Source organism: Cinclus cinclus, chromosome 2, assembly GCF_963662255.1.
Source record: "Cinclus cinclus chromosome 2, bCinCin1.1, whole genome shotgun sequence".
NCBI lineage: Eukaryota > Metazoa > Chordata > Aves > Passeriformes > Cinclidae > Cinclus > Cinclus cinclus.
The window spans coordinates 16,519,819-16,547,630 of record NC_085047.1 but is presented as its reverse complement, the minus strand read 5'-3'; the positions used below and the strand labels follow the sequence as shown (position 1 = coordinate 16,547,630).

The window sequence follows — 27,812 nt, the reverse complement described above, 5'->3', positions numbered from 1 at the left end:
GAAAAGCTAAATAAAGAAAATTTGAACATAAGGCCTCATAATTTCTTTCATTTGTAGTGCAGTGCTTGTGAGCTTTTATAAATCAATGAGAGAAGTATTACTCATGAGCGCTAAGTATATGAATAATTCCTTTGGGAAAAGCACTAGTCACCCAGTGTACTCTTTAATACATTTGGCCTTTTGAGATAAATTGTGAAATCACAGTAATTTTTGTTTCTCATTACATCAACTTGCACTTTTCTTCTTAAAAGATGCAATAATGAGAAACTTGAATATAGTTAAAAGGATGTGCAAATGCTACTGTATCCCTAGAGGAGCTGAGTGTCATGGGATTGTGTCCTAGATCCGAATGGCATCAGTTTATTTTTTGTCTGAGCTGTATTTGTTGGTGAAATACAATAGGCAGTGACTTCCAGAGGTTTCCCAGAGACTGCAACATCAACTTTTTATTTTCTCGAGGATACAAATGGTTGCTGGTGATGGCTTCTGAAGAGCCTTCTCCTGGATGCTGAACAAAAGTGCAAGTCTTGTTGCTGCAATGCTTCACTCACCCTGAGCAGTGGGAGATTGTAGTTTCCTCTCCTGGGAATTCGTTGCTATAGAATAAGTAATAACAGTTTTAAACCAAAAGAGAGTCAATATAGATAATGTATAAGGAAGAAGTATTTTACAATGAGAGTGGTAAAACACTGGAGCAGGTTGCCAAGAGAGATGGTGGATGCCCTATCCCTGGAAACATTCAAGGTTAGGCTGGATGGGGTCTAAGCAACCTGGTCTAGTGGAAGATATCCCTGATCATTGGATGGCCTTCAAAGCTCCCTTCCAAACCAAACTCTTCTGTGATTCTAAGAATGTGACACTCTCAGATCAGGGAAAGCAGCGAGCCAGCAGTGCTGCTGCCCTGACAAGGCAAGCTGTGTTTTTCCCAGGAAGAAGAGCAGTGTTTACCATGCACAAGAGCAGGATGCACATGCTGCCTGGCCCAGGAGCTCCTGGCACAGCTGGCTCAAGTGGTGCTGAAGCCACCAGCTGCAAGGTGGGTTGTGCTGACAGAGCAGGGCAGGAATCAAACAGTGGGCTGAGGTATGGCAGCAGAGTTAAGTGGCCTTAGAAAGAGTAGGTTGGCCCCCCTTAACTTCACAAAACATAAACGTGCAGAACAGCATGTTTCCTCAGGGAAACCTCAAGGTTGCTGTAAAATCTACAAAAGGTTCGTTTTTTGGCTGTCAGCCTGGTCCTCAGAACCTGTCAAAAATATTTGCTTTATTCTTCAAGTCACAGAGCATTGTTTAATTCCTACAGCTGTCTCCTGTCTTTGTGTTCTTTTATCCCTGTCTTAATCACATCAAGGATGTCATTACTCTGAGTTGTGCTGACATAAGTGACAGGAAGGTAAAGTGTCTGTGAGAGAGAACTTTGTAACCACCATGATGCAGAGAGGGTCTTCAAACCACCAATATGCAGGGCTGGGTTCCTATGAAAGCTGGAATCTGGAAAAAAAAATAATCACTTCTGATCACTTTGTGAGAATGACTTCTCCTTTCTGCCTTGGGTGTTTTCAGTGTTTTCTCATTGCTTTGCCACACTGACCACCCAGCCCAAGGTCAGGCAGCTGCTCCAGCTGCCTCTGAGGTAGTGAATGAATGCATCCTTGTGGTTTTTCCTTTATCCTTTCCTTATCCTTCACCAACCCATGAATTTTGCCTCGGTACATTGTTTCCAGTTTCCAAGTCTGAGAAGTAGGCTTGGGATGCTTCTTGGACACTTCTCCATATAAGTCATGCCATGTGCCTGCCTGCTTTATTTCTGTGTCTCCCAGCTGCTGCTCTGCTAACTAAAATGCTGTTTGCTTTGGAAGCATAGTGGCAGCTGCTCTCAGGGTCTGCTGCATAACAAGATGTCAGGGAAGGAAGCCAAGCTACAAGCTAAGAGGATGTATGGTGGGGGTTTGTCTGGATTTTTTTCCTTTAGATGGATTAAAGCTAGTAGCAGAATCTGCACTGAACAAGAACTTGCATGTTGATGACCAGTGGTTTTTCACCCAGAAAGGTTTAAAAATCTTTCAACTTCAAGTTGAAAGCATTTAAGGTTTTTTTTTTGAAGACCATGTTCAGTGGGCATCCTGGGAAATGGTAACAAAGTGAATTTGGTTCTTTGAGTCACTCTGCCTGCAAGAAGGAAGTGTGGCCACCTGGGGAGGCAGAACTGGGAAATAAAGAATAGGATTGCAGCCCCAGCCTTACTAATCTGGGTTTCCTCAGAGGAAAAGGAGGAGACATATTTCCTTACTAATTGCAGTCTAATAAATTACTTCAGGAAAACAATGTAGCAAAGTGCAATGGCTGACAAAGAAAGTTTCCCATTTCTCCCTTGAAACAGAGGTTAAGCAGGTTGGTCCTTGCTGATGAAGTATGAATCAGAGAGATTGCCTGTTCTGGCAAGAGTTTGTTAATGTAATTTGATAAGAAAACACACAGTGAGAGAATTATTTATATTTTATTTTATCCACTCCTAAAGTAATCCTGATTTCAACTTTCTTCCGCTTGATCTTGCCCTTTGCTGTTCAGGCTTCCCTGATTCATTGGTCCTGGATAAGTTCCATCCTGATCATTCTTGTTCTTTGCAAAGGACTTGGCCTGTTTTCTTGCTTATGTGGACACGCTCTCCATCTGATTTCTTCCTTTCCCTCTCTGGTACTCCAGTGTTCACAACAGTCACTCCATCACTGGAAGGTGTTTTCATCTTCCTGGGTCACAGTAACCACAAAGTGAAAATAGCTTCTGTGAGATCTTGTCCTTGTTTCCAAACCAGGAGACAGACCCTCAAGGAAAGACAACATGGACACCTGTAGACAGACCTAGGGAAAATATCCCTGCTCCTGTCTGTCTACAGGAGCTCCACAGAGCCCTTATCCCGGGCACACACTGCCTGGAGTTCATGAGGAGCCCACTGACGTGTGCAGCCCTTGCTGGGCTGCATGATTGCTCCATCAAAATGTACAGAAAAAGAAAATGTGCAGCTGGGGGCCTGAGTAACATGGTCCATGGAGTAAAAGGAAAACATACTCTCACCACTGTTGCATGCATTAAGTTTGATTTCCATTAAGCAGCTGGTTATTTCAGCTAACCTATTTAGGGATGGTGAATATTGGCATTCTCTGGCGTCCTTTATCCTGTCACAGCCCGGGATAAGACAGCTTATTTGGTTAGGCTATGGTGCTAATAAAGCCAAGGTTGAGGGCTCAATACCCATATGGGCCATTCATTTGAGAGTTGGATTTGATAATCCTTGTGGGGTGCCTTCCCACAACTCAGAATACTCTATGATTCTGTGATAACTTTGAAATTCACTTAGTAAGTCTTCTTTCATTTCTGGACTAATTAACCTGGGAGTGAGAACTCTGTGATGATGAGAGCAGCACTAGGAGAACTCCTTAGGCTTTGATGGAAACACAGGAGAATACTTTCTTGGACAGCATGTAAGGCATAATGTTGGGAATGAGAGATTAGAAGACTTGGGGTGAGAGAAAGCTGGCTTGTTTCCCTGACAGCTCTGAGTGTCCCAGCACAGAGTGGTTGCACTGGTGACGTGGGAGAGAGCTCCTGTGTCCTGCTCTGCTTCCAAATGATGCTCCTGAAGTCAAGTAGCTACTTGTGCTGTTGTCTGTGTGGAAGAACAGGATTGGAGTTGAGTCAAGTAAAGGTAAATGTGTTATGTTTGACCTGAATTAATGGTAAGATCTCAGATGAATTATTCAGGAAAATGTTTGCACTTAGGTACACAGCGCTTCCTAGGATTGATATTTTAATTTTAGAATTCTCAGGGAATTTGTCACAATATTGTCATCAATAGGGTAAGAGTGATGCTGGCCAGGGTTCTTCTGTAGTGAACAGTTCCCCTCTCCCACTGGCCTCAGCACTCCCATCTCTTCCTGATTTGCAGCTGAGAGTCCTACCTTCTAAACTGATTTGGGCACCAGAGGAACTAAATCTTATTGCAACTTACAGTAATAACCATGAGCTGAGATCCTTTTCCCATTTGCTTCACTGGAACGAGGATTTGTTATTTTGCCTGCACTGCCCAGCTATGTTTTGGTTTGGCTGCCTGTCAGAACCACAGTATTTGTACAGTGACAGACTGGCCACACGAGCAACTGAAAAATTGGAGTTGGAGAAATTTAGTTCCTTGAGTAGGTTGTCTGCTTCCTAGACAGAAACTGAGTTTTCCCTGGAAGAGCAGAAATCCCATGGTCAAGGAGGAGCAAAGACACGAGCTCATGAGGTTTACACAGAAGGTGTTTTGTGGTCTATCAAGAATGAGAAGTATTGAAGAAGAATCCCTCCAATGTGGTCCTGACCCCTACAAATTAGCAAGGGAGCAGAGGTGGCATGAAGCCCTACGATGGACTTAGAGCAGCAGGCTGCAGAGGTGACCCAGCATGGCTCTGTCTATCAAGGCTGAGGTTTTTGTCACAGTCTCCCAGTTGGATTTCCTGCGACGTGTTTTTTGGGACTGTTCAGGGGCATGTGAGATCTGGACTCTGAGTCTTCAGACACATTTCCATTTGTGCTGTGCAGACGATATTTCTGTGAGAAATGTTAATCTGATATTAAATGTGGGAAAGACAAAACTCTCTGCTGGGTAATAAATATTGTGCCTAACAGTCCATATAAAGAGCTTATTTTGCCTTCATTTTTTCTCATGTAAGTAGTACTTCCATCTATGGGAATAATCTCATTCCCAGTAGGAGCAGGAACTGTGCCTCTGATGGCAACTCAGATATTTTCCCTCTCCCTTCTGGAACATCTTACCATGCTAATCTAGCCAATAGAAAGACCCTAGGGGTAAAAATTAACCCTGGAAACCTGCATGGGCACCTTGAAAAACTTTTATGCTGAAACCAGGGAAGACAGAGCCATTGAGAAAGATCAGATGTGGAAATCACAAATGGTTTATGTAAGAAGCTGACTGAATCAACTAGAAGATATTTCTGGTTTCCTGGAAATATTCCTCAGGATATTTTTGCCTTGTGTTTAAAATGAGGTATCTGCTGCAAAGTCTTCCCTTCTCAAACTTTCCTGTATTAGTTGAAAGGCTGGTATTTTAATATAAGAGGGAGGATATTCCTGGAAACTGCACAATTGTTTCTTCTGTTTGTTGATCACAGTGCCACATATTAATGGTTAGCTTCTTTTTTCTTCTGCCTTCACTCAGAGTCAGGATAGAATGCACAAGAGACGGATTTCTTGTTTGAACTTGGTTGTGTATTAAATATTATCTAAAGTACACAGAGTTCTGTAACACTTCCAGCTAACAAGCTGAAAGCAAGAAGAATGGAGATATATCTAGCTAGTTACAAGTTCTTTTAAAGCCTAACTATCCAATTAAAAGTTAATATCTATATTATTTATACTTTTGACCCAGTAACCAAACACCTGTGACCCACACTGTTGTACTAACTATCCAATCCAAAAACTACTACCTGTAATCATGAAGAAGAAGGAATAAGAAGGAAGAAAGAGACAACACCCAAGAACATCCATCTTGTCCCATACCCATTACTATATTCTAAAATCCCAAATTCAAAACCCTTCACCATGTGAAATCACACATTCTATTCTAATTATACACCAGTGATTCTATCTCCATCACTCAAATTTGGAAGCCTTCTCCAAGGCCTCAAGTCAAAAGCAATGTTCTTTTGAGGGTCAGTGTCAAAAAGCACAGAAAGTTTAAAACCCTCAGGCTTCAGGGTTCCTACAGTTCTTTATGACCTTTTTAAAGTCTGAAAATTTGAGGGGTTGAGTACTGAAAAACAGGCATGAACTTATTTTCTATCAGCCTAATTTTATGTATTATGTGGATAGCAAATTATTTAACATTAGCTGTAAATCCTCTGCTCCGTGGTTTAACTTCACTCTTGGGGTAGCACAGGAAGACTCAGTTTGATATCCTTGTTTTGTTTGCTTGCACCGTGTGCAGGGTGGCTGTTCAGATAGTGTGTGTATAATCCATGCCACTATGGAGTGGGCTTGGGCAGGCACAGCTTTCATATGGTTAGAATTTTGTAATTCTAACTGGTTGTATTGGTACATATTTGTTTGCCTTTCCCAATGAAATATTTGGGAGAGTTTCAGAACTAAAAATATTTATATCCTTTTGAGAAAGTGTTTGTCTTGGAGCTGTTTCTCAGAGTAAATTTTCCTTGGCAAACATTTGGAGAAGGGAGTCTGTTTTTACAGTCCTGTCCCTAAACACTGTCTTAGTCCAGATTAAGCTTCTTATCTGCTGGCATACACATATATGGTGCATTCTATTTTTGAAAATAAGATTTTATTCATCATTTATGATTATAGTGTAAATAATGTCTACTCAAGAAAGGAAAATATTACTTCACCATCTTCACTTTTGAACTTTTGCTTCCAAAAATAGGCAAGAGCAAAACAGGCAAGAATTTTTTGCTTCCAAAAATAGGGCAAGTATAAACAATTGTGGGGTTTTTCCTTTCCGACTGAAATGGAAATAAATAAATATTTTACATGAGAAGTATTTCAAGGTTTAATAAGTCTTCCAGTTAGCATTTCTTAATGTTTTATTTTACCTTTATAAATTGCTATGAACTGTTTTATGTTAAATAGTTTGTGAACAACCCTAAATAATGTAAAATTCTACATCTACAGACTCTAAATTGCTGCTCTGGTTGAAGATAAGGGACTAGAGTAGAGGGAAAATAGAGAGTAATATTAGGATGTGCAACAAACTGAATTAGCTTTCCTGAGACACTAGGGATAGGTTTCAGAATGCCACTGAGACTTTAGGTAGAAGTTTGACAATGCCACTGGGAAGGAGATTTAAGAAAATATGGAATAAAAATGAATTTATAAATATATTAACAATTAATAAATATTAATTAGGTTCATGAAAATATAAAAATTAATAATTCATAAAATATTAATATCCTTTCCCAGTGGCACTCTCAAACCAGTAACTATGTGGAAATGGAACTGCCTCTTACCTGACTTGAAAAGGAATTATCTTAAAGGAAGAGCCAAGAGCAACTTCTACATGGCTCCATGTCCTTGTCTTCAGAGCACTAACAGACATGTGATGGTGGAGGCAAGCCCCCTGGTTAGGGCAGAGACTCTGAGCCTGCCCTGTGTGACACGAGGTGCCATCAACACCGGGCTATAGAGCAGCAGAGAAACTGCAGCAAGTAGCAGAGATGATTACGGGAATTACAGAGGATTACGGGGGAGAGAGAGTTTACTTTTGTGAGGAGGAATTGAAGGAGGCCACTTCTTTCTGTCATGGAGAAGAATTTGATGGGAGAGCAAGCCAGAGAACAGCTGCAATCTGAAGTACAGAAGGAGAGCTCATCTGGAAAGTCTATGCTATAGAAACCTGATACAGGACTTCTGATTTTTGCTGCCTGTGTGAACTCACCTGATTCCAGGTCGTTTTGCTAATGTCTTCTGTGCTAAAACATCCCAAACCAGACCCACACAAATTCTCATATGTACAAGACAATTTCTGTTTATATTACTTTAGTTCTAGGTGCGTCATTAGTTCTAGATAATAGCTTCAAATAGAAATATGTGGAAATACAGATGTTTGGGGTTTATTCTTGTAGAAAAACTTAAAGAATACTCCAGATTCCTTCTTGGGGCACATGTAGTCAGATTTTGCCCTCTGTTTTAAGATGAACATATTTACATACATACATACATACGTATATTCATACATACATATATACATGCAACTAGAACTTTACTGTGATGCTTACTGACTTCCGTGATAAAATACTGAGATGACTCCAGCTTTGACCTTAAGTAGCCCTTCTCCCTGATCTTCTACTGTTATACAGCATGACTTGTAAATTCAACAAAAGTAAGGTTTAGTTAGTATTTAAGCTAGGAGTTTTCACATTCTAGGAAGATAAAACTGAGGTGAAAGACAGAAAGAAAGGGCCTGTGTGTTTCCTGTTCCCACCTTGTTGTGTCCTTGTAGGCAGGTCCTTACTTCCAGCAGTGCTCCCTGGGTGCACTGAGTCCATGTTGTCCAGGATATCTTGTCTTCCAGAAGAAAATGTCTGATTTTGCTACATATCAGAGGTTTTAATCTTCCCTGGTAGGCATTAGAGTCTTCTGGGAGGAAAATATAAGAAAATAGAAAACGCAATACTAAAAGAAAGAGATGTGACATAACCCAGTTACATAAATCCAGTGAGTTCAGGCTGACAATAAATCTTTTGGTATTAATGTGGAGATTAAGATTCTGTTTCTCGTTATTTGTTCTCCATATGATGAAGCAGCATAGCACAGAAAAGCACTAAGAATGACATTTTTCTGCCCTAACTTGGGAGAAAAATTGTTTTGTCCTGTGGGGGTAGGAATTAAAATTTTTCACTAAATCCTGATTTTGAGTGTGTGTTTTCTTTCTTATCCGTAATCTCCAGAGAGCGAGCTTCCAGCAACACCTTGTCTTTTCCACATCCTGAGAAAGTTTAGATTGCTTTCTTCACAGCATTTCTTTTTCCCTTCCCAAGCAATTGTGCAGGAAGGGGTGCAATCACAAGTTTGCCTTGCTGCCTGTGAGCAATGCTGTTGGTACTGTGACCTAGTCCACATAGAAAGAAGAAGGGCTGAAATGTCTCAGCCTTGCAGCAAAACCTTTCTTTGGGCTAACTCCCATCCTTTGTTTTCCCTTGAGGTTTCTGGTGGCTACCACAATTTTCCTGCAAGCAGAGCGCTGAGGAAGGGGGATGACAGATGTTACACATGGATGTGGGTTGTCTACTGAGCTATTTTCTTTTGTAGCCTTCACCATTTGAATTCATGGAAGGTATCTGAAAATTATCAGGAGGAATAGAATGTGCATCTGTCAGTTTTAGATCACAAGAAGTGATTAGGAGGGGAGGAGGAAAGTGAGAGCCAGTGCAGCAGTCATTGATATGGGTAGGAAAGGAACTTTTATGCTGACTTTCATGGTTCAGATTCACAGAGAGGTTTTCTCTGTTTTCCCCATCTTGTATATTCTCAGTTCTTGTGCCTTAACGTTTTTCACTACCCACAGTCTCTCTATATTTTTTTTTACTTCATAATTTGTTGGCCCTTTTGGCTGCTCACTTGTTACTGTTTTTGTTGTTCCTTAAGGCCACACACAGTGCAGTGAGAATAAGCCAGCTGTGCACATTTTTGCCCCCAGTGGGTTGTGTACATTTTGGAGGTGCTGCTCAGATGCCTGCAGGTCTTTATTGGTGAGCTGAAGAAAAGTGTGGAGATATGGGTCAAAGGAAGACCTTGTGCCATTTATTTTCAGCCATGGAAAAACATGCTGTGAGTATTGAGGTCAGTCCAGTGTGTGCCATCAACCCTTTAGGTGAGGATTTATTTTTAAAAAATTACAATATTTGTGCAATATTAGATATTTAAAATATCCAATATTTTAATATTTATATTAACAATAAAAGGCCAAAAAGTGGGAGGGAGGCCCATTTTTTCCAATACCTGTTACTGTAAAAATGATTACAAGAAAATTATAAAGGAAACTAGTGCAGACTGTATACACTAGTATTTCACAGGTGACTTTTATCTGAATGATTCAGTCCACATCAGAGAAAAAAACGTGGTATCACTTATTCTTTTCATTTATCTTAAGGCATTTCACTTCCAGAACAGAGAAGCTCTGATTAAATGTCATAAACTGTAGCTTTCCTTGTTATTTTTCCCTGCCTGGTGAGACCCCACCTGGAACACTGCATCCAGTTCTGGGGTCCCAGCACAGGAACTATGTGTGTCTGCTGGAGCGAGTCCAGAGAAGGGACACCAATATGATTAAAGGGATGGAGCAGCTCCCCTATGAGGAAAGGCTCAGAGAGAGTTGGGGTTGCTCAGCCTGGCTCCAGGAAAAGCTTGTTGTGGCCTTTCAGTACCTGAATGTGAACCTGCAAGAAAGGTGGAGAGGGCCCTTCTGCAATGGCAGGTAGTGATAGCACAAGGGATATAGGCTCCACACTGTAAAAGGATAGGTTTAGATTAGATGTTAGGAAGAAATTCTTCACTATGAGGGCAGTAAGGTTCTGGAACAGGTTGTTGGGATGTTGCCCCATCTTTGGAAGCGTTCAAGGCCCTGAGCCACCTGGTCTGGTGGAAGGTGTCTGTGCCCATGGCAGAGGGGTTGGAACAAGATCATCTATATGGCCCCTTCCAACCCAAGCTGTTCTATGATTTCTTTGCCCTTGCTTCAACTCAGCTATCCAGGAGAGTCTTCTCACCTATTAGCTAGAAATACATTAACTTGAGATACTTAAGTTATTAAAATATTGTATGATGTGCCGATGAGGTTGGTGACGTGTTCGATCTTGAAGAGCTGCAAGCAATGTCCTTCTTTTTGTGGGAATGCAGATTTGGGCTGCCTCATGTGCAACCTGTCATTCTGACATGGTAAGAGGCCATCCAACCTTGCAGATATCAGTGCCAGTAAAGGTAAGCAACAAATTATGTGGAACTGAGATGTAATGCTCTCCATGAAAATAGAAAAGCCTCACTTAAACTAAACAAAATGTATGTATGAAAATTTTCTGAAGTGTTCTGCAAGTCTTTGTATCCTTTTCTTTGCTTAATTAGTAGAGTCCAGGACAAATTCTTTGTTTCTATTTACTTTAACATATTTTTAACAAAACACCTGCTAGTTCTCCCCAGCTCCTATTTTGCCAGATATCATCAATTTGAAGCCAAAAATAATTCATTATATGGGCAGCATTTCTTGACTGACCTGGTCTGAAACTGAGTGAGACCAGCAAGGAGATTCCCCTTTCTACACCCTACTTAAAGTAGTCAGTGTTTTAAAGGCAAAACTCCCTTGTATTCCCAAAAAATGTGTAACTAGCTAATTGCCTGGGAAGGGGTTAATTCATGAAAAGTGTGCTCAAAATACCCAAACCTGGGTGTTCAGTAGCAAGCAAATGCATTTACTCTTGTCTGCAACTTGTTTCGTTTCCTGGACTTGCTTGGGCAAGAATTTGTCTACTGATGCCACAAAATACTCTGTGAGGCCCAAACTGTGGCTTGGGGAGCTGAAGAGGAAGTCTGCTGCCCTCAAAGTGCTGTTACAAAGTAGTTCATGGAGGGCAACAGGAAAGGCAGTGTTTTTTCTAAGTGGACGAACCATGATTTTGGTTACTTTACTGGCAAGCCTAACAGGAATAGGCAACAAGGATCCCATTGAGAAATGGGCAGCAAGAAAAACACAGGAAAAGGATGTGGAAATTCCTCTTCTGCATTGATTGTTTGGAGCATGAAGAATGGAAAAGACATGACCAGAGGAAGTACCATCTGCCCTTGAATGAAAAAGAGGAAAGGAGGCTCTAAAAGAAATAAGTTGCTCGGGTAACAGGATGAATAACAGGGAAACCAGCATAATCCCTGTGTAAATGGGAGATGGGAAATTGTAAAATGAAAAGTTTATGCATATCCTTTGGCCTCCTTGGGTGAACTGAATGACCATAGCCTCAACCTACATTTTTCCATGGGGCTCTCCCACATCCGGTGACTGGACAGCACTCATCTATTTTCATTTTCAAGATGTGGTTTTAAGTGACTTTCACTGCTCCGAGTGTTCTATGTCAGTATTTCAGCCGCCCATCTCTTCCTGTGTCCTTCCCCTTTCTCCTGAAGGAGACAAGGGCATGGATATGCAGAGTCCTCAGGAGTTACATGAGAGCCTGGGGGCAGGGAGCCTTGGCAGAGGGTCAGGAAATGAGTAACTTGCAAGCAGATTGTAAGAGCTTCTTCTCTCTTCTCTTCTCTTCTCTTCTCTTAGGAATATGGGGGTAGACAATGGTTTTACAGTGATGGCAGCATAAAGATGACAGATTTCTTTGCCGGTCAGAAAATACCTATTTAACTCATCCTGTCATTTCTTAACCAAGACAACAACTTCTGAAGCAACAGCTGATATGGTGATGGGCTAGCTGATTTCTAGCAGGTGTCAAAGCAAGCCACACATGAATTAAACCCGCATTTCCAAATGGAGAGAATAAACCTCCTATTCAGACATGGAGGAAATTAAGTTTTACAGTTTTGCAGAAATGTGTTTTGTTATTTTTATAATTTTTACCTGAACAGCCTATCTGAAAAAAAAGTATTTTTCATTGGGTCATTTTTTTTTCCTGAACATTTCCATCAGCATTTTAGGGAAACTTAGGAGGAAACAAACTCTGTAGAACTTTCCTAGGGAAAAAAGCAAAGGGATAATTTAAGATGACTGCATTAAACATTACAGGCATGTACCACTGACTTGAGCCATAGTGTAAACTACTGAACAGAGCTGTCAAACACCTTTTGTGTCTCTTTAGATAAAATATCTGTTTTCATATACCTGATACATTTCAAACACTTTTCCCCCTCATAAAGGGGTTGGAGCCAGTTTGGCAGATTGCCAGTCTGAACAGAATTCCAGTGTTTGGCATGTGGCTGTGGTGTGGTTATGCCCATGCTGACCCCTTCCTGCCTTGCTGGGGCCACTTGCCCTTCTGCATTTCTCTTCTCTTTCTGTGGCTGCTGACAGAGACTGAGCCTGTGGCTTAGATACAGCAAAGAAATTATGAAGTGACCCAGACACCTACGTGTCTATGAAAATTATGGATTATTGCTCTCTGTATGTCAAACCACAATTGTCCTTCATCCACTACAAACATAACCTTCTGCCAGGAACAAAACAGCACTTGCAACAAATTCAGGGAAAACAAGATGACACGGTATGAGAATTTTTTTTACTTTTCTTTTTAAAGGAAGGACATTAAACCTTTTTTTTGGCATCTGAAAAGTTGTGTTGTGCCTGCTCATTATTCAAAAAAAATCTTGCAAGCTCTGGACAGTCTCAGAAGAAACTAAGATTGTTTATTTCTCCTTATCAGAGACTTTCTGCTCTGGAGAGGGCCACAACACAGTCATCATTTTTAAGAAGATAACCAGAACTTCATCATTTAGATCTGTTTCTTTGGGGAAGACTTGTTCTCATGTGCTCTAAGTCTGCCCATTGCGTAATGTCAATGTAGGCAACTTGATTTGTTTCTGTGGGCTTTGTGACCCCTGAGTGGGTTTGGAATAAATCGAAACTTGAACCAGAGCCGTGTGTCAGATCAGATAACCTAATGAGAGCTCCCGAGTCTTCCTGTGAGCTTTACCTGTCCTTGACCTCAGGAGCACTGCCTGAGGTAGCCCCATAAAATCCTGCTGCCTTTGCTTCCTAACAACCAGCAGGAATAAGCTAAGGGGGCCCAAATGCAACGTGTGGGTGGGGGATGAGTACTTTTAGCTTGGCTGATTGCAAAGGTTATCTCTTAATGAATGTTCCTGACTGTCTGCACCCTTTTTCTTTAGGAATGTGGATGTCCCAATTTCCCTCGCCAATGACTGAAGCTCTCTAAGAAAGAAAAGTATTCAAAGGTCAAGATAGCCTCTCAGTAAGTTCAGTTTTTCCATGGTACTATAATGGAATTTTTGGTGTAGTAACGGCATTCAAGTGATGCTGGAAGTACATATGATAACACACAATTTTTAAAAAAGTCTATCTGCACTTAAGTAACAGACTAATCTACCAGAGAGAGTATCTACTACTTCAGAATGCCAAAAACAAAACAAAAATGACTGAAACATAAAGAAAATCTAACCCTGTGTGACTAGTAAGTAAAGGTACAGCTTTTTACAGAAAAGCAGCACCTAGCAAAAAAAAAAAAATTTCAAAAAAGAAATGTGAGAATTTTAGGGAGATTAATTTTCAGTATATTGTTTAAAAATTCAGGATCGATTTTGAATAGCCTCCCTTCCCCAGATCTGGGCAAATTACAGTTCTCTGGAGGCCTGTAATAGGTCATGTTTGTTTTCTGTTCTTTGGGACATAAGTTATATTTAAGTGTAATAACTGTTTTTTCTGGTTCTGGAAAAGCTGTACTTGCTGGGACAGTCCTTTGGGTATAAGGCATTTTATAAGGATAAGAATAGTAAATGCAGTGAGGAAATTTCCATATTATATGGAAATATAATTTCCATATAATTTCCTTAATATAGTTGAGCAGAGGAGGAGGAAAGAAAAAAAATCTAAAAGACTCATGGGGTCAGATAAAGAGAAAACACTCTAAGGGCAAAACAGGCTCAAAACTTACAATATATAAAGAAAAATTTGTCAATAGAATTAAAAGACAATAATAAGAACTAACATAAACCTTTAGAACACTTTTCCCACCAACCCTCCATTGTTGCAGTGTGTTTCTTGTTAATGATATGTTCTGTTATTGCCCAAGCTAATGGTTTAGTCCAAAATTATACCTTCCCATCCACCTTGTCAATCTATCCTAAACTCTCTGTCAATCCTGCTTTGTGCCAGCCCCCTGCTTGGAATTTCTCTTTGGAAATCCCCTAAAATTCTATGTCTCATTAGTCCATGCAACCCAGTTTTTCCCCCTACCTCTCTCATTGGACAATGGCTTTGCAAACCCTACCCTTTATCCCTCCTCAAAATGTCTCCAATTTGCTAAGAATTTGTACCTTCCCCTTGAACCTCTCCCATATTTAAGTTGTTGCACTTTTGCCATTTTTGTCTTTTGCTCCTCCGCATTCCCCAAAGCAATAAACCCTTTTTATCCCATGCAAAAGACCTCCCCCTCCTCGTTGCCTCCTTTGAATGCAATCTGTTACCCAAAAAGGCCATGGAGCCATAGCTCTAGCCACATCTAAGGCATCCTGTTCCCAGGGTGGAACTCACTCTAGGCACTGGACTGCAGTGGAAGAGTGAGAAAATCTCTGGCCAATGCAACACTCCAGCCTTTCTTTCTTTCCTACCAACAGCACAGGGACACAAAATATGGGGTTTTCAGTCAGTTTGTCACTTCTAAAAATCTCTCTTCGGTTCACTTAGGGAGAGGAGTCTCTTCTGCTTTGTCATGGAGTCCTTCCCAGAGGAGACAGTTCTCGCTGAACTTTTCCAATGTGGTTCTAATTTTCACAAGTAGCAGTCCCACCCAAACCTACTGCAATGTGAATCCCTCCCATGGCAAAGCAGTCTCCCCACAACTGTTTGTGTGGGTCATTTAGTTTGTGGGGTGTAATCTTTTAAAGATGAGCTGTTGTAGTATAAAAGCAAGGGTCCTCTTCCTCTGTCTCTGGAAGCAAGAGCTCTCTCTCTCTCTCTCTGTTCAAGCCTCTCATCAGATCACAGCTTCTCAGCATCCACCCACTCTAGTGTGAGCTCCTTTGTCTCACGGGCTGCAGGTGAATTCTGCATCCCCCGGCCATGTTCTTCATGAATTACAGGTAAAGAGTTTATTCTATTACAGTCCTCACCATGGCTTGAAGAAGGATCTCAGCTCCAATGACTGGAGCACCTCCTCTTCCCCCTCCTTCCTTCTCCTCGACCTTAGTGTCCTGTGTTGTTCTCTTCACGTGTCTTCACCTTTTCCTTTTCTCTGACTTGGGAGAGAATTGGTGTCCATAGGTTCATTTATACTCAAGTTCTATCAACTAAAAATTTTTATAGAGTTTTGCAGCACTGAAATGTTGATCCTGTCTGGGTTCCACACTGGGGAATTGCCCACCATGCCCCTTGCTGCTGTTATGTGGTCCTTGCCTTCCTGTCTGCAGCACAGCTCATTAAAAGCAGATAAACAAATAAAGTTCATTGTGTGATAATTGATAAAAGATTCGTGTTAAAAGTATTGGGGTTTGTATAAACCAGAATACTAAGGTCTGAAGTGAAGCATGGACATTAGATAGAGGAAAATATATGAATAAATTGTTCTGTTTTAAATCCCCGTTATGAATATTACGTTTTCTAAATAAGTTGTATCTACTACCAGTTTGCAAAATCAGACTTCCTGCCTTCGTTTGATCAATGCTGCCAATCTACAAAGACCAGACCTCCCAACTTTTGCCAGTTTTTATCTACCAAGACCAGATGGTTACCTATGAGACTGACTATCACCCGAAGACTTCACAGATGTTTATTCAACCACCACTTCTTACCTGGCAAAGTTAAAAATTACAATGAGAGACCATACTATAAGAAGAGGCTGCAAACCAAGGTTCGATGGAGCGTGGAGTGGGCGGTGACCCCTCACGTTCCCCAGTGCTGCTTGCTTCATCTATATCAAATAAAGCTATCTAAATTTTGCTAAATACCGAGACTTTTTGTTTCTCATTTATATCAATTGTGAGTCATGCTGAGATGGCGGCAGCTGCGCAATCTCGGCCGTGCCCTCCCAGACTCTCCGTCCTGGCCCTGGCTGCGCCACCCTGGCCACTCTCGGCTCTGAGATGGTCCCTGCATGGCCACACTGGGATGGGCTCCCTGCCAGCCATTCCAGATGGCCTCCTGGCAGCCACCTCCCTAACCCTCAGTGGAAGAAAGGGGCCTTGTGCACGCTTTTTCCTTCTTAAATATGTCATCACAGAGGCATTGCTATCTTCTCTAACTGGGCCAGTCAATATGTCCATCGTCACAGCCCTCAGGGATTGGCTCTGCTGGACACAATAGAAGTTTTGAGGAGCTTCTCTCTCAGAAGCTCTCTCTGTGGCTTTTTCTCTATCCCCACTAAAAGCCAGGTTGCGTTAAAATAACACAGCTGCTCTTTCCATGCTTGCACTGATCTGCTGGGTGGAACCTGAGTAAAACTCCCTTCCTTCCTTGTCTAGCCTCCTTCATTTCTTCAATTCATGCAAGAGAGATCATCCTAAATTACTGACCTGGCATTCTCCTGACTTCATGGACATTGCTCTTTGATGGTTCTTCCAGCAGCGCTGTCTTTAGCTAAGGAAGAATGGGAGAAATAGTTCAGGATTTAGTCTTCAGTTTTCCTTTACAGTGATGGATGAGGGTTTCTAATGGCTGTTTTTCGGTGATTTTAACAGAGCTGGTCTTACAGTAAATCATGCCATGGAATTTAACATTCTTGCCCCCACATATTTTAAGGAAGTTGTTTTCTTCCGTAATGGAGGTTAAGTCTAGATGCAGCAGCCTGTGTGGTATGTCTGTCACCCTCAAATGCTCTCTGCTTAGACAGATATGAAACTATGAAAATATTATTTTCTATTATTATTAATTTTCTTCTTTCTGGTTCATTTACCAAGAGCTCTCAGAAGGTGTTTATCCCAGAAAATGCAGAATCAGGTTTTTTTTCTGTGCAGAAGAAAAAACTAGGACTCAACCTCTTGCCAGCACTAACCTTTACACTCATTCCACTTGATATGAAAACTAATGACTGACCCTGTAATGACACACCCTGAAGAGGAAGGCAGCACCCTACTTTTCCTTGTTTACCTACATATCTGGTACCTTGCTTCAGATGCCACAGGGATCAGAGGACACCTATGGTGTGGCCTGAAATCTTTTATGCACACAAATGTTGGATTTCCTTTTGCTGCCACTTTAGGGTGTTAGAGAGGAAGGCGGCAGCTCTGTTCACCTGCACTGCAGAGGGGTGGGTGCCAGCTCTTGCACTGGGACCTTCCTTGTGTTACCTCCTCACTGCTCTAAGCTCCTGAGATCTACCTTGTAGCTTCAGTTGCTGCCAATCCTCTGTGTTTGAAGGGCTGAGACAGCAACTTTCTGCTGTGGTTCATGGTAGATTTGCTTCCTGCTCAGTTTTTGTTAACTGAGCATGGGATGTCAGACCCAGCATACAGATCAGATGAGCTGATCTCAGTCTTGGACCTGCCTTAATTGATCCAGGTGGACATTTTTTACAGCAGCTGGAAAGGAGGCTTGCAGAAGATGGAAAATAAGTGTATGACAGCAGATTAAAGGAATTTATGTTCTTGGTGAAGCTCATAGCAAGGCCACTGGGTCCCTACTCTGTGAATGGAAAGGCTTCCTTCACAATCAAGGAGTAAATCATAACTATGATGTGCAGAATTTCTCAGTTAGGATTCATGTTTTTCCCATGACTCTCAGTGGTGCCTTGGTCAATGGTCTCAGATACAATTCTCCACTGTCTGCAATGGGTGGAATGAATCCAACACCAGAGCTGGGCTCCAGGGAGAAGATGACAAGGTCAGGCTTAAGAGGCTTGGTTATATCCCATGTGACAAACAGTACTTTGTTTAGCAATGGATTAGTTTCTTCCTGAAGAAGGGAGAAACTGTGGGGAAAGACAAGCATGTTTTGAAATACTGTATCTGTTAGAAACTAAGCTGGTTGGGCGTAGAAAATGCAGAGAAATTAAATTCAAAGTAAACATGAAATTTTGAGAAAGTCTAAAGAAGTCAATTCTTTTAACACTTGGTTTGGGACAGCTGAGTAGAAGCATGCCTTGCAGATAAGGCATCCTGTTAGCTGGTGGCAAGGAGGGATTTGGGACCTGTGGCAATTGGAGAGTCACCGAAACAAAAGATGTTCAGCTCCCTGCCTTGGCTTCATGTGGCCAGGCACATCCAGGGCTCAAGGCAGAGATGGGGCAGGAGACAACTTTCATCCTTGTGGGGAATTCCTCTGGGTCCATAAAGACAGGAGGTAACAGAGATACTGTTAATAAGAATCTTGTTCTGTTTCTGCTTGGAATACAACTTTTTGAATGATAAGGCCTCTGACTGACATCAGAGTAATGAAAAACCATTAGCTTGGAGAAAAACTCGAAAATGGGTAAATGTAGTAAAACAGTTTTGATCTGGTTCTTCAGTTAAGCAAAGGAGAATTGTTCTGGCTAAAAATGCAAATAAAAATCTTACCTCAGCTGCTAGTTCTGTAAACTACCCAGAGTAAAGATGTTTAGCCCTGACATTTCAATAGTTTTGTGGGATTTTCTCTCTGGGCACATAACACTGCAGCAAAACAAGCAAACAGTTGAGCAATTAAGGATGTAAGTCTCTGCAAAGGCTTTGGCTTGTTTTTAAGCAGTGAAAATCACTTTCAGATGGTGGCAGGTCAACCTGTCTTGCAGAGAAGCCCCTGCTCCTCCCTAAAGTGCCCAGGCTCTTTTCATGCATCACCACCACACCATGGTTCAGTGGCATCTCAAAACAGGTACCATGGCTTCTTCTAGCACAGCAAGACAACTAAGCAATACCAAAGAATCCCCAAAATAACACCTAAAAATAAAAAGAGTAAATTAATTCGAGGGCTGTTGACTGCAGAGGGGTTGTGCCTGTGCTCTGACACACTCCAGTGAAGTAAGGAGGACCATTCTGTAGTCTCCAGCCGGGACTTGACGGAAGTATGAGGAATCCCTCTCGCAGTGAAGACATTGAAGCACAGCTGGTGCTCAATCCTTGGCGTTTCTTGCCATCTAGTGGACTGCCAAAACACCAGTCCCAGAGAAAAGAACACTGAGAGGCAGGTTCTGCCCCTGCACAGCCAGGTCACCTCCATCCTCCCTGCCTGCCCTCCTCTGCCCGCTCTTCTTTCTTCCCTTCAGAGGATGGCCAAGTGGCAGAGGCTTTGGTCACTCATTGTGACCTTGTCTAGGCTGGAGAGGGCTTTAAAATTTTATCTCTGGTGTTTCCTGAATAACTAAGTTGGGGTTTGGCCAGCACTGAATTGGAGGATGGTGGAAACACAACACGGGTTTTTCTGGTCCTTGGTGCTACTGGGCTGAGTGGAATAACACCCTCCAGGCTTGAACACCTTGATGTAGTCAGCCTGGCTACGGGTGTGCTACCAGCCATTCCTCCATAGTAACAGACATAAAATTCTGCCATACACTAGGCAAAAATTTCCTGGTGTAGGCAACTCTCCAATGTGGTCATCCTTGGTATTTGACATCTATTCCATAGCATCCACTCTTTTTGTGAGGTTTTACCATCTCTTTACTATTTGGGAATAACTATTAGATTAGGATGGTGAAGTCGGATGTTGCCATCTGTTCAAGAGCAAATGCAGGTGAGTGCATGGGTCTGAGAGTCCACTAAATCCCCCTTCTGTGGGAGCTGCACAAGTTGTTTTAACTGTACACTTTTGGTACACTGAAAATATTTCAAGTGTAAACGTCAGAGTATTTGTTTTCGTAGGCAGATTCAGGTTATCAGGGTTTTTTTAGTTAAAACATTTCCCAGAGAAAGTAGGATGCTTTGACGCATCCTTCCAAAAATTCCCTACAAGTAGAAAATGAAAGGCAATAGTGTGCTTTGAAAGCCAGGTACTTTCCACCCTACATTCCACAGTAATTAGATAAAGCAAAAGCAAGAGATTACTTGGTCTTTTTTTATTTAGAACCTTTCCCATCCCCAGCACAGAGAAGTTGGAGTGTATCTAACAGCAGTGGAATGGGATTACAGGTGCTTTCTCTGCCTGTGCCAGAGTGCAGTGGGTTGGTCTGGAGCAGCAGAGTGAGTCTGGCAGCCAGGACTTGTCCTACCTCAGCTGGGAGCAGGGCAGGCAGCAGACACTGGGGGCACATCTCTGGGGATGGGGACAAAACATCAGCCCTCAAGTGGGGTTTGCTATCTATCTGTTCAAGCCACAGATGATTGTCATGCTCTTGGGGACATTGCCCAGAGGATGTTCATTGTGATGGACAGAATGAGGACTTGCTGGCTATGATCCCAGCAACAGGCAGTCTTGATGGGTTAGGTGCTATGCTCCTCACCCATTTTTTGTAAAGAAGTGCTCTGTCTACTGACAGTGGTTGTTTTGGACCAAGGGGACTAGAGCCATCTCCCTCTCACCTACCAAGTGGCCACGGTGACTGTGGCTGCTGTAGTGTCCAGACAGGCAGTGTCAACTCCCCAGCATTCATGAGCCTCTCCTATGCTTCTGCACCTTGTATATCCAGGAGCATGTCTGCAGACAGCTTTTACAGATTTTGGAAAGTTTTCAAAAATCTAAGTTAAATTCCTCTGCAGTCTGTCTTCAGGATCCATGCCAAAGCATGTGACTCAATCACCTTTGTTGAGATGGGGTTTGCAAAGAACTTTTGTGGTCCCAAACCATAGAGCTTGTAACAGAAGTATTTGTGAGAAAAGTCACCACAGAAAGAGCTCAGTTATATATTTGGTCGAATCAGTATGTATTTCTCTGGTTTTTAAGGTAAAAGCATATTATGGCATCTCTGTAGGGGAAGGAAGGGAGGGAGGGAGGATGTTCCTATCCTAGCTCCTCTTTCCACAGCCTTTGAAGTAGGTGTCCAGGCCCAGGATTGTCACAACTCCTGGCAAAATAAATGTATACAATTTGAAAATCAATTTCTAGCTGTATAAAGCATTTTCACAATCCATGTTTCCCTTGAAATTGCTTTTACAGTATTAGGGTGAACATCTATTACATAGCATCTGTATGTTTTCTGAAACAATCATGGTGTTTCCAGAACTATGACTGCACAATCTTTTCATAGCACAGGGCACCACTAGATTTTCTTCTTCCCTGTAAAGAAACAAAGCAATTAATTGAAAATTGCATTTGCTGATTCAGAGAAATAGGATCTTAGAAGGTAGTGTGTCCAATTTTTCAGGCATTGTGCTTCAGGAAAAGATGTCAACCAATTTAGAAGAGCAGAGAGAACAACAAGTGAGACTGCTAGTCGAAGGAAGGACTGAAAGACTTGAGATAATGAGACTGCGATGAAATGTGAGGTCTTCAAATATAAATGCAAACCTGTAAAGAGGATGAGAATAAATGTTCTCTGCTTCAAACAGAGTAAGAAGTGACAGTTTTAAGTCTACCTTGATTTTCAGGATAAACATATAGGAGAATCAGTAGGTAGTGATTATAAGATTTTGGCACATATGGTTTTGAATGACCAAAAACATCACTAAAAACCTTTAGAAATAAGTTAATGAAAGGCCAAAGGTGGCTTCAGTCCTGTCCTGGATGATCTTGTCCTGGATCATTTTGTCCTTCACAGTATTCATTCTCTTGCCTTTTACTCTGCAGTGATAATGTCACTCCATTCATTGTGCAGATAGGAAAGCTGGAATGATAAAAAGTATCCAGCCTGAGGGTAGGTCCAAAGCTGACCTTAGCCAATGTGCCAGCTGGACAGAGGGGTCACTGGAGTGTTCCATCCAAGTGATATTTCCTGAGCTGCAGATGTCAGTCCTGGTTCTGGGGCTGCTCTGAACACACCTGGCAGTGCTTTTCAGCTGCCTGACAGAGGGAAAGCTCTACAGGCCCAGGCAAACACACCCGCTGTTGGAAACTCAACCGGAAACCATTCCTGAATGTCTTCGGATTCTTCCCTACAAGTATTATGGTATGGGCAGAGTACTGCAAAGTATCTTCAAGAACAATATTGTTTCATGTGTATGCATTCTCTGTAAGGATGGCCTTTGCCTTTTTCCTGCAAGGTCATGTGAAGCCACTAGAGAAGGTTCAAGCTTCTTGTTCTAATACATTTAGGCTCTTCAATGAACGGCTGCTCTTGTTGAACAGTTTAAGACCAGTGAAATGCAATCTGGATCAGAGAAACAAAGTGAAGTGAAAAGAAAGAAAAAGAAATACAGTGAAGTGAAATGAAGGAAAATTAAGTGGAACATAATGAAATTAAATGGAATGAAGTGCAGTGAAATGAACTGAAACTTAATGAAATTATATTAATTGAAAATGAGAGATTTGATTTCCTTTCATGAAATGAAGAAGTAAAATTTCATTAACAGAAAAGGAAATGAGAAATCACAGAATGAAATGGAATTAAAAGAATGAAAAGTAAATATAATTGTTTAATAATGCTGTCTTGACTAATTCTGTGTCTGTTGTGATGATCTTATATGTTATTAAAAAAGTCTTCCAGAGCTTTGTCTCTTTAGATCTTCCATCTTTGGACCCAGTGCACTGTTCATGTAAGTATAACAGCACATCTATATGCAAGTATAACTGTTCCATGCAATAATTAGGAATGCATAGTCCCCAGATATATGTTTCTCATTTTCATGTTTTAAAAACTATTCACAAAGAAATACTAGCTCAATTCTATAGATACAGAAATCAAAGCAAAGAGAGTCTGTTGAGCATTTCTGAGATTATAGTGCAGCCTGAGGGGGAAGGGGGATGCACCACCACAGAGCCTGAACTATTTACTTCACTTTCTGCAACAAATAAGTAGTGCTGCAACTTGAAATCCATCTTCCCCTTTCTCAGACAAATTGCAAAGCCTACACTCGTGTTCGCTGGGTTGAATCCTAAATTTCAGTCACTGAGTAGTCTTATTGTGGTCTAAGATTAGTGACCGGGTGGTGGCAGGAACTGAATTTTATTAGACTTCTATAAATGTATATACAAGATGTACTATGAAGAACTAGCACTGAAGTGGAAATCCTGTACTTCAGCTTCCAGACAACCATTAAATTTCCAGTGTATAATTCCTCCTCTCTGTAGCTATGCTGGATTTAAATGAATACTCTGAATCAGTGGTGCTCATTTTGATGTAGTTATCAAGCACTTTCACAGGTCCAAGGCACAATTAGAAAGCTTGTTTCTGTCAGAAGGATACGGTGTCTTTCTGAACAGAGAGGTGAAGCAAGGGTCTTTCCTGTGCTGGGTGCTGTCCTTGGGTCACCACAACCCTGTGCTGTGCTCCAGGCTGGGGGCAGAGTGGCTGGAAATCTGCCAGTCAGGAAAGGCCCTGGGGATGCTGGTCAAGAGCAGCTGCACATGAGCCAGGTGTGCCCAGGTGGGCAAGAAGGTCAAGGGCAGGCTGGCCTGTGCCAGCAGCAGTGTGTCCAGCAGGACCAGGGCAGTGATTGCCCCACTGTGCTGGGCACTGCTGAGGCACCTCCAATCCTGAGGTCAGTTTTGGGCCTCTCACTGCAAGGACATTGAGATGCTGGAGTGCATCCAGAGCTGGGAACAGAGCTGAGGAAGGGTCTGGAGCACCAGGAGCAGCTGAGGGAGCTGCAGGGACTCAGACTGGAGAAAAGGAGGCTCAGGGGGGACTTTCTCACTCTCCACAACTTCTTGACAGGAGGGTGCAGCCATGTGGGGATCAAGCTCTGCTCCCAGGGAACAAGGGACAGGACAAAATAAAATAGCTTCAAGTTTCCAACAGCACCAGGGGAGGTTTAGAATAGATATTATGAAAAAAGGGTTGCCAAGCTTTGGAACAGGCTTCTCAGGGAATTGGCCAAGTCACTATATCTGGAGATGTTTGAAATGCACATGGATACAGCACCTGAGGACACTGTTCAATAGTGAACATGGAGATGGTGCTGGGTTGATGGTTGGACTTGAGGATCTTAAATGTATTTTCCAGTCTTAACAATTCCATGATTCAAGGCATGCTATTACCATCCTGAAATCTTCTGGGCAGTAGTGTAGTGATTGTACTCCCTTTTATTCCATTTCACAAGGAGGACACTACTATGAAGTAATCTAGATGAAGAGTACTCATCCATGAAAAGGTATTAAGGTATCTGCCTTCGGATCAGTCATTGGCCTTGCAAAGAAGTAATTTAGAATAACCAAACTGATGAAACAGAGGCAATGCTGGAGTTTTAGCATCAGTAACTATGAAACAATACAGCTTGTTCCCTACTCTCTTCAGTTAGACCTTCTCAATACCATCTTTAAATCCTTTCCATTCTCACCTACTCAAAACAAAAGGTCAAGGAATATCTCCTCTGGAAGCCCAGCAGTACCTGTTAAAAATATAGACTTCAGTTATCAACAGCTAAAAATCTAAAATAATAGCTGCTGAGGAACAGCCAACTGACCATGCTACATACTCAGCATCTGAAAATGAATTAATTTCTTAAAGTCTATTGCACACAGGAAGAGACAGCAATCCAGAGACTACAGAGATTGACAAAATTTATTTATTTATTCCCCACTTTTATTGACTTTTCAAAGAAACCCACCACAAATCCAAGTTGGAATATACTAGTATGCTACCACTGTTTAAAAAAAAAGGCATGAAAAAACATGTATAGTTGAAGGCTATTAAATTCTGATACATCTGCATGTTCACTTAAGAGTTCTTATTATTCTAGGACAGTGGAAGTACAGTAGACATTCAGTGACAACTAATTTTCCAGCTCATGAAGACAAACAAGGACTGATCAGTGTGTCTGCCTTCTCTTTAAAAAGCCAATCAGCAATAAATAGATGGTGTCATTCATTGTCATGCAGGAATGATTGTGGTCTCTCTACTTAGCTGGGCTTCTGGGTTTTCATGATTTTAGGCTACTGGATGGTTGAGGAGTTTTGGGAAAAATAAACTTTGAAAGGTGGAAGTTCAGTTTATTAGAAGATACTATGTTTAAGTTTTATGTTTTAAGAGATTATCACCACAGTTTTATGCCTTAGTGTCCAACAGCAACAACATTCTTTTTTCCATAAAAGGGACTTATTATGAATGCATTTTAATCAAAAATCAAATCTTTATACCACCTATGTTATATTCAGCTGTTACATTAAGAGGCATCACCAGGCTTAATTACATAATACCATGTTAGATTATGCCTAAAATAAGAGGTTTTAATCAACTATGCTGTGGCTTAAACACCACTTATCAGACATAACTCTGCATTATTTCTGAAATTTTTAATATATCTTAAAAATATACCAATTAAAATAAATTACTGTTATATATTTCTTTATATCAAAGAAGAATCTTCAAATTTACAAAAAGTCAGTCCAGAGGTAAATATGTGTTATATTCCACTAGTGAAGAATTTAATGTAACTGACATTATTCCCAAAAGTTAACTTCTTTCAACATACAATTTATTGCCTGCTCTTTATTTGTTATTCAGCTCAAAGAAAGAAGAAAAGAGTATTCTTTTTCACAAGAATGTCTCTCGACAGAGTGGACATGTGGATTTGTTGCTGGATGAGAACCATTTGTACTGAAAAAGAGAAATACATTTGTTTAATACATGAAGGCAAGCTTAGTATCAGAAACATTAGTACATCATCAATAATAACCATTATTGCCAGGGATCTGTGTTGTTAAGCTGCACCAGGGCAGGTTTAGACTGGACAATAGGAAGAAGTTCTTCACAGAATAGTAATTGGGCATTGGATTGGGATGCCCAGGGAGGTGGTGGAATCACTGTCCCTAGAGATGTTTAAGAAAAGACTGGATGTGGCACTTAGTGTCATGGTCCACCTGACAAGGCGGTGTTAGGTCATAGGCTGGACTTGATCTCAAATCAAGGTCTTTTCTAACCTAGTGAATTCTGTGATTTTGTGAATGTAACTCTCAAAACATTTACTATACTTCTAAAAAAAACAAGAAACAGTAAAAAAAAACCCTTTTCACTTATGCATGTATGCATGTGTACCTGTACATATGTGTTTGTATATACATGTAATAAAACACACACTGTGTAGCAGCTCTTCTCTCATTACCTGCCTTTACATCTTAGTACAAAATCCACAGAAATAATTTATGAGTGCAGGTAAACCCAGATACTCAAATGACAAAGTGAAAAATTGTTGGTAATACAGAAGTTTCTGGTTTAAACTATATGGACAGCCAAGCTGGATGAGGTTTGGAGCAACCGGATCCAGTGGAAGGTTGCTCCCCCTTCCATGGCAGGGGGCTGGAACAGATGAGCCTTAAGGTCCCTTCTGACCCTAACTGCTCTATGATTCTGCAATATTTTGCCTATTTAAAAATATTTACTCCAGGTACTTACCAAGCAAGCCGAATGAAACTTCTTCTTGCATGTTCTGCAAGCTTTTTTGGGAAGAGAATAGTTTGAACCATGAATGACTGAGAAACAGATCATGCAATCTTCAACGCCTTCAAAACGTTTATCCACATTATTTTTCCACAAAGACAAGCCTTCCATAATACTTCCATTCTAACAGAGGGAAAAGAGCTGTTAATACTGTAAAACTCCTTTGGACTATTCCTGTTGTAGTCATAAAAACATGAAGGAAACAAAGCCTGAAGGATTTATAATGTGAAATGACATGCAGTACACGCAGCACTTATTTATTATAATAATAATAATCTATATTATTATAATAATAATAATCTACAGAAAAGTGAGTTTTCATCAGAGCAGGAAGAGTGTATTCAGGAGTACTTAAATAGGGACTTTGAAATTTTCAATCACTGCTTTCTTTTAATCTAACCACAGATGATGCAATTTCAGCAACCATCAGTCTTTTAGAGAATTCCATGGATGGAGATTTTGGTTTTGATTTTTGTTGTTGGTTGTTTGTTTGCGGGTTTTTTTCAAATTACAGTTGAGATGATATTGCCATGCAGGACAAACAACTGGCTCACATCTTGAGATCTAAATTTTCAACTTGGGCTTTGGATCTAACAGGACCTAGAAGGCTGATCATTTCACCTCTGTTTATGTACCTGGAGAAAAGCAGATGGTTAAGAGTGACCCAGTTCTATGTAGGCCTTTGCAATTTAATGAGATCAATTACACAGATCTATAAAATACTGCATTACTTGGAATATTTTTCTGCTATAAGGACATTTTAAGTTTTCAAAACTAGGAGATTTATTTAAATTCACCTGATGTGTAAGATATGTGCTTAACTGCAGCATCCAATTGCGCCACTGCTGTACAGCCACACCAACCCTCTTTCCACTCTCAACTGTTATGGATCCCAGTGGATAATTTGATGGAAGCTGGATTATTAGTTCAATAAAGATATCATCAACAGAATACGTTGCAATGACTTCTCGTGCTGCAGACCGAGCTTTCACCTTTGAAAAAAATACACGTATTAAAAAATTACACAGAGAGATACCCAGCATTTCTAGTCTTTGTACATATATATATACACACACACAGATATATATATATATATATATATATATATATATATATATATACACACACTATAAATACATTACTGTACACATTAAATTATATACTTAGATCAGGTAAACGCTTTTTTTACAGAAAACACAAACCTACT

General features: G+C 41.0%; 1 protein-coding gene across 2 annotated transcripts in view; it reads right to left on the bottom strand.

Moving 5' to 3' along the window:
• Positions 1-24,746: 24,746 nt before the first annotated feature.
• Positions 24,747-27,812, bottom strand: part of LTN1 (listerin E3 ubiquitin protein ligase 1) — a 30,864-nt gene continuing 27,798 nt past the window's right edge. For both annotated transcript variants that reach the window (XM_062515404.1, XM_062515405.1), the window contains 3 exons: positions 27,403-27,597; positions 26,561-26,728; positions 24,747-25,765 (listed from right to left, as the gene is read on the bottom strand). In XM_062515404.1, the coding sequence (XP_062371388.1) occupies positions 25,703-25,765; positions 26,561-26,728; positions 27,403-27,597 (426 nt within the window). In that variant the 3' untranslated portion in view covers positions 24,747-25,702. The remainder of the gene's footprint in view (positions 25,766-26,560; positions 26,729-27,402; positions 27,598-27,812) is intronic.